This window comes from Cornus florida, unplaced genomic scaffold, assembly GCF_030987335.1.
Source record: "Cornus florida cultivar Cherokee Brave unplaced genomic scaffold, ASM3098733v1 CherokeeBrave_3.0.0_Hap2_Chr05, whole genome shotgun sequence".
Classification (NCBI taxonomy): domain Eukaryota; kingdom Viridiplantae; phylum Streptophyta; class Magnoliopsida; order Cornales; family Cornaceae; genus Cornus; species Cornus florida.
In genome coordinates this window covers 28085117-28095682 of record NW_026775575.1, presented here as the reverse complement: position 1 = coordinate 28095682, position 10566 = coordinate 28085117, and the positions used below count along the sequence as shown (strand labels likewise).

General features: G+C 38.0%; 1 protein-coding gene across 1 annotated transcript; it reads right to left on the bottom strand.

Annotated features, from left to right (window-relative positions):
* Positions 1–581: 581 nt before the first annotated feature.
* LOC132306218 (uncharacterized) lies at positions 582–10352 on the bottom strand. Its single transcript, XM_059803538.1, has 15 exons — positions 9981–10352; positions 9568–9640; positions 9436–9457; positions 9193–9271; positions 9060–9092; positions 8478–8626; positions 8156–8312; positions 6937–7177; positions 6506–6747; positions 2298–2561; positions 2104–2214; positions 1715–1939; positions 1422–1625; positions 1146–1322; positions 582–1063 (listed from the first exon to the last, which is right to left on the bottom strand). The coding sequence occupies exons 1-15, from the start codon at positions 10338–10340 to the stop codon at positions 872–874; spliced, it is 2529 nt and encodes an 842-aa protein (XP_059659521.1). The 5' UTR covers positions 10341–10352; the 3' UTR covers positions 582–871.
* Between the last annotated feature and the right edge of the window lie 214 nt (positions 10353–10566).

Genomic DNA, 10566 nt, shown 5'->3' with positions numbered 1-10566 from the left:
TTCTTAGCAACTACTAATAATTGTGATTGTAAAATAAGATAATCAGCAAATGTGGAGCAAACATGTGTTCCATGTAATTTGTTCACAATTGTATGTAGTTCATTGTTGATACTTGTCCCTCATTCCCACATTAGCTTATGAACCCCAAGTGGGCATGACTTCGATTTGAAATTGGACGTAATTTCAATTTACCGATTACTCCACGAAATTTCATCTTACTGATTAATTCCTAGTCTCACTGATTCAATAATTCCAAATTTCAACTTACCAAAGCTCTATGAGGCTCACCAATTTAGTATTTCGTAATAGGGCTACTCGATTCAGTATTCCCAAATGCAACATGAATGATAGGAGGAATATTAAAAAATTTGTTATTTTGAATAAATGAACAAAATTGTAAATCTGGGATACTCCTATTTGGTCTCTCGGTAAATGGGCAAAATTGTAAATCTGGGAAAAACTGTGTTGATTTTGTTGACAGCTTGAAATTGAAGTGAAAAAAAAAAAAAGAAAAAAAGAAAAAAAAAAAGACCTCACTTCTATACAATGTATATGAACCTATACAAAACATGCTGCACATATGAATGTCCAACGTATGAATTATATTTCCAAGTAATGAATTAAAACTCACTTCTAGGACAGTCACAACACTCACATACCTGTTAACCATAACAGATACTTCAAAACTCCAGTATTAACAACCTCATGACCCCAAAAAAAAAAATGTCATACATATAAAACCACTATACAACCCCACTTTCACCAGAACTGAACTTGTGTTCATATATCCATATTTATGGTCACAGCACGTCTATACTATAGGCGGAAGAGGCGCCAATGGTGGGAGCCTCATGGAATAGACTAGCCCTTTTTAAAGATTGTCAGAGAGCTTAGCTTCAAGAGAGCCGGGTTCAGTGACAGGAGGGCTGCAAGTGAAGTTTTGGCACACAAGAGCAACCACCTTGTCAGCAGCGAAGTTATTCTTAGCCATTAGGGCAATCTTATCATTGTTCCCGTCCCAAAATTCCATCTCTTCTGCGTCGGCCGGGTCTATGTGAATTACCTGGCAATACGTTGCACCAGGATGCATTAACATATGAGGTCCGTGTATTCGGATTGAAATAAAATATTGATGAAATACTCACAGTTCTGTTGGGATCATATGATGCATGGGCAGCAGAGAGCATGTTTTCGAACTCTGAAGACGACTTGTTCCCTACCAAGACAACTTGCTTCCGTGAAGGGACAAATAGCATATCAGCAGCACAGCACATCAAAGGCACAGCCATAGCAGCCTCTTTCAATCTTGTCTCGAAAACTGCCTGTAGAATCATTACATCAAAGCCAGATAATTGGTTAGAGTACGTGTTAAAGTTGATTCAGCTCAACATGCGAAACATTTTTGTGATACAAGGGCGAACCAGAAGATGCTCTGCAGTTTTCCTGTAATGATCCGACCTACTGCCAGAAACCATGGAGGCCAATCTAACAAGATTGATCACTGAGACTGAGTTTCCAGATGGCTCGGCACCATCGTGATCTTCTTTCACACGAAGTAGAACAGAAGGATCTTGCCCTGGGGTATTAAAATAAGCGCCTCCCTCTTTATCAAGAAACAACTCATCCTGAAAATAATAATTTTAGGAAAATTAGAGATGAAAAAACAAACTGATAAATTGTTCCTATGCGAAAAGCACGGGTCAATAATTCTTGCCTGGATGTCTTGCAGTTCAATTGCCCATGCCAGCCAAAAGATTGCACCACCAAATTCATAAAGGTCCAGCAACCCTGAAATTAGAAAGGCATAATCATCTAAAAATCCTGGTGCTTTAGATGGGCCATTCCTAAAGCTATGTTGCAGTCTGCGAGTTTGCTTATTGTAAAGCTGCTTCCTGATGAAAGATGCTGCCTTCCCCGCAACTTCCATGTACTCCTTCAGCTGAAATTCACGAACACATTGTGAGAAATGATCAAAAATACATGCAGAGCAACTGCCTCATAATCGATCAATTAGATTACCACTCTCTTGAAAATGATATCATAGAATGAATCACACAGACCTAAAGCTAACCACACATCAAGCCAGATAGGATGAAATCTTACATCACAACCAACAACAGGAAAGTTGTACTTGGTCCCTTCAGATTCACCCTTGAGAATTTTAGAAGCTCGGGCAAAAGATGAAATTGCAAGTCCATTCCATGAGACAATTACCTAGCAAGTCATAATGTGCACGATTAGTAGGATAATATTTGAACAGCGTTAGATAAATGCTTTTGATGAGTAAGATATGATACCTTGTCATCCAAATGCGGCCGCGGTCGTTTCGATCTCACATCAAAAAGTTTTTGACGACAGATCCCTAGAATTTCAAGATATTTCTCAACGGACAAACCAAATTTTGATGCCATTGCGGAAGTACTGTTTCTCTCTATGAGCACATTTTTTCCCATGAATTCATTGTGAGGATCACTCATTCTAGAGAGGTCACAATTCCCCGATTGTTTTATGTAATAATGTTCCTTGAAAAGAGTTGCATGCTCTCCAAGTATGTCATCGACCTTGGCAGAAACAAAGCAGGTGAAAAAAAATAAGGTAAACAAAATATATAACATACAGACCAAGCAGTAAAATGTTATGAACTATTAATTAAAAATTGTTTAGGACACCTCCTTATTTATATATATATATATATATTAATTATATACTTGTTGCAAAAAAAACACCATCAATATTACTTCTTCACTACCTTACCATCGGGGAATCTTCAGGAAACACGCAATGACCGAAAGCCATAATAAGTACTAGAATTTACAACTAGAGCAAGTATAGTCCCCACAACTCCTCTTTGGAGAAACCCATATACGTATAAGCCATTATGTAATGACTTCGACATGCGGACACCATTATGCCATGATTAATGGTGAGAGAAGAAAACCAAATATGTAATGTCTGTAACAGAATGGTAAAGAAGCATGACTAAAATTTTGTTTCATTACCATTGCATAATGACAGTTACTTTAGTTTAATGGCCACTACGACCTGATTCAGTCAAAGACGTGGGTCTCGGTATGTCATGTCACATTTAAAATTTCTTCGCTCTTTTCCACTTTCTCTTAATCATCTGAAACTCATATTGGGGCTTTGTATCTGTTTTGGAGGCTTAAACAACAAAATATAAGGTCTGTCAGGTCCACACTATGGGTCAAAATTTTGATGTAATTTAATTTATGGGGTTTAAGTTAATATTTTCTATTTAAAACAAATAATAATAATAATAATAATGAATCACATATAAATATGATCTCGAACTTAAGATCTTGTCATCTAACCAAAACTTTGCTAATTTTTAAAACTTCTTTTGTATTATCATTTTCTTAAATATGTACAAAAACAACAAATAGAAGGCACGTATTATTCTAGTGCTATTTCTTTTTTCTTTTCTTTTTTTCTTTTTATTTTTATTTTTATTTTTTATTTTTTAACTCTTTCCAATTCTATTCCTTTGTTTTTTCTGATCTCAACTAGAATTTAATCTTTGTTTAATCTAATTTTCATCTCAACTAATAATTGAAATGGCAAACTCACATATTTTAGCTGTCTTTAAATATTTTTAATTTACAAATAAACTGAACACAACCTTTCTCCAACTATTATGCTACGTTTGGTGTGCAAGAATGAAATGGAATGGAATGCCCATTCCAACCAATCCTTTATTTGGTGTGCAGGAATGGAATGGAATGGAATGGCCATTCCATTGGAATGAAAATCCATTCCTGGGAATGAAAATCCATTCCACAACTAAACCTATGGAATGGCAATTCCATTCCCAAGTAATTGTTTTTAAAAAATCGACTTTCCAAAAAACCCTCATATTCCAACTCCATAAACCACCAACCATCTCCGCCTTTCACCACCACCACCACTACCACTACCACCGCCTTCCACCACCACCAGCATCGCCATCGCCACTGCTACCGCTACCACCTTTCACCACCACCACCACCTTCCACCACCACAGCCACAGCCCAACACCACTGTCGCCTCCTTCCACCACCACCATCGCCGCCACCGCCTTCCACCACCGCCACCGCTGCCGCCGCCGCCTTCCACCACTGCCATCGCCATCTACCACCTTCCATCACCACCACCGCCACCACCACCTTCCACCATCACCGCCGTAGCAGCCACCACCACCGCCACCCCCACCACCACCATCGCCACCACCTTCCATCACCACCATCGCCACCTTCCACCTCTGCCACCACCTTCCACCACTACCACCGCCGTCGCAGCCACCGCCACTGCCACCACCACCATCGTCACCACCTTCCACCACCACCACCGCCACCTCCACTGCCTTCCACCGCCACCATAATCACACCACTATCTCCTTCCACCACAACCACCACACTACTGCCACCGTCTTCCACCAATACCACTTCCATCTTCCACCACCACCGCTGCTGCCACCACTTTCCACTATTGCCACCACCGCCGCCTTCCAACACCACCACCTACACCACTACCGCTTTCCACCATCCACCACAACCACTGCCACCATTTGTTTTTAAAAAATTATTATCATTTTGTTAATTTAATTTATTTGTTACTAAGAGGGATATTTTGGAGAATTCAATTAGAAATTTATTCCATTCTAAATTTTAAATTGGTCCAACCAAACACTAGAATGGTTATTATCATTCCATTCCTACACATTTCATATTTACAACCAAATAATAGAATCACCATTCCATTCCATTCTCATTCTCATTCCATTCCCACTAGCATTCCATTCCATTCCTACACACCAAACGTAGCATTAGTGTTCAGTTTCATAAATCCTATTTCTTGCCGAGATGCACTATTTAAGGCTATTTAAAGCACATGCTATCATATCTTTTCTATCTCACTCAACCAAAATCAAACTTTTTTTAACCCATGACTATTCCAACTTCTGTTTTCTATTTATTTATTTTTCTTTAGCTGGTACTTACTCCTACTCCATGTCACATGTACTCTTCAAAAGTAAGTGAATACCTGTGTCAGACACACCATACATGAAAATGGGTATGAGATATGTGTCTTGACACTTTTGGTTAGACATGCACCTAAAAGAAACATATCAAACATCTCAATTTTATTATATTATTGCTTCAAAATAAATGAAATGCCTATAATGGATACTATGTTACATAAAGACATTATTTTACTCTAGAAAATAAAATAAAATTTCTAAATTATATGAATATGTAGCAGTTTTCATGTGTCCTCTTTGAGGGTTTGACACGTCCAATGCATGGATGCATACCCGCACCCAACACAAGTACCCAAATCCATCGGTCCTATCTAGTAGTAATTGCTTAACATAAACTTTAAATAGTAAAACAGACACATATGAAACTGGAACGTAACAAGCCTTTCTGTAGTCTGTATTCTGTAGTAGTTGGTAGTTCATGTATTATTTAAGAGAAGTAACAACTCTGTGACTAATTCACAAATTATAAATTGCTTTATGAGTACACGAGTAATTGTTTGTTTGTTTTTCCCCTTAAATAGTTTAGCATTCCATAATTTAAAAATATATGACCAGTAATAGTTAACATACTTAAATACTTGGTATTAGTTGGTAAGAAGTGAACTGGAAACAATTAGAAACTTTAAATTGTAAAAATGGGATTCAAACTTAAAATTCACCGGCTTTTTAGGAGTATACTGGTGATTGAAAAAATAAATTTTAGGGGTTTACTATTGAAAAAAAAAACCACAGCATCAACTTTGACTCATGTTTCCCATTTACCGTTGATGAACACGATCATTCTATACCTGGTACCACAAACCAAAAACCAATCTGTACCACATCCTGAGGTAATGATCTAGGAACGAAGAGGCACTTAGGGAAGCTGACTACGATACTGATTATGAAAGCAAACAGGGGGGAGACATTCGTTCTGATAACTCCCATTGTTTTGATCAATCGAGCTATCTCTTGTTGCAATAAATGAGAAATTGATGAGTCTGGTGTGCAAGAAATTCCTCACGAACCAGGCTTCGTTGAAAAAATGACAAGTGACATACAAATATATGCACATCAAATATGCACATACTGCAAAAATATAATGAAACCTTCTGTTCATTAAGCAAGCTCCTGATGGTTTGTGTCGAGCTGGTTGGAGACCTGGTTTGAGATGCACGTCTTTCCCTTAATTGATAGCCCTCAGGCGAACAATGTTATTCAATGCCCATGTCAAGAGCGGCTTGGAGGGCTCTTATTGACTTGAAAAAACTCTCCCACTAATGGTACTATTGGATTTTTGATAACGGATATGTGTTACCCCATGTGGCATCCGCGAGATGGGATACGAGGAGGTACTTGATTTGGTGATTGAAGTTCAGGGCTCTCGACAGACCAAACTCTCATAGTGGTTCAGCTGACCTCGACCTAACTTGCAGAGAAAGAAAGACCATTTAACTCCCAAACAGAAAAAAGAATGAAAAGATATACCTCACTACTGGTCCATATGTAGAAAGCACCCTCCTTTTTCCTTGCAGCTCCTTCAAATTCAGCACTGTCAGCATCCTCTGCTGAAAAGATTTCGCCATTGGGTCCAATCATGTCTCTTCTCAAATAATCAAGAATGTCCCGAGATGTACACGAGTAGAATACATCTTTGGTGATGGAAAAGGCATCTAAATAAACATTAGCAAGCTGCCCTTGGTCATACAACATTTTCTCAAAATGTGGAACTGCAAAAGAGTACAGTTGTTTCAACAAATCTGTCGTGTTATAATATGCAAATATCCCCCATAAATTAGTGAAAAAAAGGGGTACAAACTTAAATAAGGTGGCAAGCATTACTAGTGGTGACAGTTGCAGCTAAGAATGCAACGATTAGAACTTAGAAATTAGAAGAGAATTCTTGAGGGAGTAAATACCATGCCAGCATTCATCCACACTGTATCTGTGAAAACCGCCTCCTATGTGATCATGGATGCCGCCATTTGCCACACATTTCAAACTAAACAAGACCATTTTCAAACTGTGCTTTGCTTCACCTGATTTTCCATTTTCCCCCAACTTTTTTGAATGATACATCATTAGTTGAATCTCGACTGGTCTAGGGAACTTGGGGGCAGAACCAAACCCACCAAACTCTGTATCATAGCTTTTTGCAAGCTTGACAGAAATGGAGGAGAACAATTAGAAGAAAAACTATATTGTTGTATGGAGCGGAGAAAGAGAGAGGGGTCCAAGCTAACACAAATGTGAAGTAGATCAAGCAACTTCACTGCAGCAGCAGCAAAATTAAGAGAGTGGAATTCCATAAGAATTCCAGTTCTGATGGTCAATCAATATTATGTTTCTCCTTGAAACATAAACCATTCAACTACTGAAAAAAGGAGATTCCCAATGCAAACAGATAGGTTACAGCACTATTCCAAAACCTAGTTGGAAAATTACATGGTGCGACCCCCAAAATGATTTTAACTAAAATACTGGGATGAAACAGGTAAACAAAATATGTCGACTCCAACAATAATAAAATAAATTAAAAAAAAAAAAAATTATTAATCAGGTAAAAAAAAAATATGTCAACCTCATCAATAAAAACAAATTTTAAATGAACTGAAAAAGTCTGAGACATTTTGGAAGAAGTAATTCATATACAATGGATATAACAGGCATATGGAGATTTTTAATGGAGGAAGTTCAAATCATTTGTACAAGAGGCATGAAAAATTGCGGAAGACCCCATGGTGTCCAGCTAAGATATTCAAGCACAAATATTACACAAGTACCATTATAGTGGAAATATCTAAGGTTTATAGGTTCTGATGCAAGGCAGGTAAGTCAAGCTTAATAATGCATTGTCTCTAGACTCCAAGAATGAGACCAATGGGGAAACTAAGCTTGATGTAGCTGGAGTCACAATACACTTGAAAAAAACATGATTCATCTATACTGGATGCCAAGGCGTAAATACAATTCTTCGAAGCACAAAGCAGCAGGGCACTTTTGTCTGAAAACGAGGGTGATCCCTCTCCCAACAAGGATTAACTAACCAGCATGCTCAATCAAATGAACTTACAAAGTACAACACCTGACAAAGAAGAACAAATGAACAGCAATTCTCCTAACATGGCAAGATCTTACCTGCTCTGCACATAGGGTCAATGCAGTTTGTGGAAGCCCATCTGGCAATTTATTTGAGATTGCAGACGCAGACAATGCTTCTGACAGTTGTTCTATAGCAAAAGCTCCACTCTTAACAAGGACGTCCTTCTTGCTATCCCAAGCCTCCTTCACCTTTCTGAAATAGAATGTGAATAAGTGAATGGGAAAGAAAAGCAGAAGAAAAAAATAAATTCAACACGACAGTAGACTAGACTAGAAAGCATTAAGATTTGAGAATTCAACCCGAACTCAAATATGTGCCACCAAAACAAATTAGAGTTGTGGACCAAAATGTCCTTACCTAAGTACAGTTTTAAACCCAGGTCTTCCACAGTTATCATCTGGGGGAAAGTAAGTTCCACCCATCAAAGGCTTCAAATCAGCTGAAAGGAAGACGCTCAATGGCCAACCACCACCACCGTATAAAGCTTGCACATATGTCATATACACCTGGAAAGATAAAAGAGCTCTCTCAGTAGTGTACACCACTAATTATTCCCTGTTTTCCTGGGTTGTTTGATTATGTTCCAAATCAAAATGTAAATGCAAAGTGAAATTCATATAACCAACAAATGAGTGCTTCTGTGATTTTCTGGACACTTTCTGTCATGAAAATTGCAACCTCATTATAAGAACTATTGCATGAGCGCCTTCAGTTACCAAACATTCACATAGTGGGGAACCACCAATTAGTTTCTTCTATTTCTTACTGAGCTAACATTTACGCACAAATTATATAGTGGCAGCTCCTTTCTCTGTGTGTGTGTTGTGTGTGCAAGATAACTTGCAGTTGAAATATGTGAAAAACTCTCAGAGCTTGGATCAAAACAATTCTTGGAAAGTACTAGTTATATAATTATAGGCTCACATACTTAGTACTTACCTTATCAACATCTGGTCGTTCTTCTCGATCTACCTGTTGTAAATGCATAAAACAGTATCCATCGAAATAGTTAAAATATGAGGTAATTAACCTATCTAAAACTGAATGGGCCAGATTAACTATGATTACTCACCTTGATACTGACAAACGAGTCATTCAGCAATTTTGCAACACCTTCATCCTCAAAAGATTCCACCTCCATTACATGACACCTAATCCATGGTTTCCCAACAAATATAATATATATATATATATATATATATATATATATATATATATATATATATATATATATATAATATAGAAAATAAATCGGCCTTTAGCCATAACCTTTAAGAAGAAAGATGAATTTCAGGATAGAGGGGCAAAATCTCACCAATGGCAGGTGCTGTATCCGACTTCAAATATATAAACACCCCAGAAAATTAAAACCCATTACATATTAGTCCAATAATTTAGCTAATCAACTGCAGGAAACTGGATTCGACCAAGGAAAAATAGAATGTACTTGATAAGAAGATGGGCACGTCTCTTTTGCGAGCTTCTTCAAATGCCTCTTCACCCCATGGATACCAATTGACCTTCACACAATCATATTCATAGGAAAAAAAAAAATGGGGCTCGCAATCAAAAATCTAGTTTAAAAAGGTCCAAACAAATTGACAAATTGAATCTCAATGAATCCGAGGCAAATAAAAGAAGACAAAAATGAATACTATGAATCTACATGTTTTGTGTTTCCCCAAGCTGAAAAACCTCTCCTCAAGCAAGTAAAATATATAATAATTAGGCAGAACGAGTTGAATTCTTGTTTATTTGGCTCCTAAATGAAAAACACAGGACTCAATTTTCCTTTTGTTTTCCTACCCTTCTTTCTCATCAACCAAACAGAGAATTAAAAAAGAGTTTTCCCATACACACCGGGTTATGAGCATGTTGAAGAAGGTAAGGACTGTGCTGGGCCGCAAGACGATTGGTGTGCTTGTGGGTCTGCGATGTGGGGTTTTGGGTTTGTTCTGCCATGGCCAGGACCTTGAAGGAGTGAATGGGTCGACGAGATATGACCGAGAAAGGCCCAGAAAGTGAAGAAACACGACGAATATAAGAGTATTCTGTAGCAGATTTATGATGGTGAGAGACAAAGTGACGAACTGGTGAAGACCATAGTAGTTTTTTGAGCATAGAATCGTATAGAAGGGTTGAAGAAGCAAACAAGAAGTTAGTTCTCGTGTGATTTATTAGGAGTGGTGTGGAGAGAGAAGAATGTAGAAATGATGCCATTTGGGCTTACGGTGAGTTGGTTCGGTGTTGAAGATGATGAGTCAAAGCTGCCACGTGGAAGGCCCCGACATTGACAAATTTAGTTGTGTAATTGGAGTATGAGTATATGCTATTCTTATTTTGAGAAAATATGGATGCCACCCTCACCAAAGTCGTCCGTGTTTGCGCGTGTACAACACGGATGACCATGGTGGCTGATGCAGAGCAAATCACGAACGACTGTGAT

What these genes read in the sequence shown, in the direction of transcription:
- LOC132306218 (XM_059803538.1), bottom strand. Translation starts at nt 10,340, where the DNA reads ATGGCATCATTTCTACATTCTTCTCTCTCCACACCACTCCTAATAAAT. An exon ending in ACTCGTTTGTCAGTATCAAG is followed by an intron (nt 9,093 to 9,192) that starts GTGAGTAATCAT and finishes CATTTACAACAG; the next exon opens with GTAGATCGAGAAGAACGACC. An exon ending in TTCCTGTTGTTGGTTGTGAT is followed by an intron (nt 1,940 to 2,103) that starts GTAAGATTTCAT and finishes CGTGAATTTCAG; the next exon opens with CTGAAGGAGTACATGGAAGT.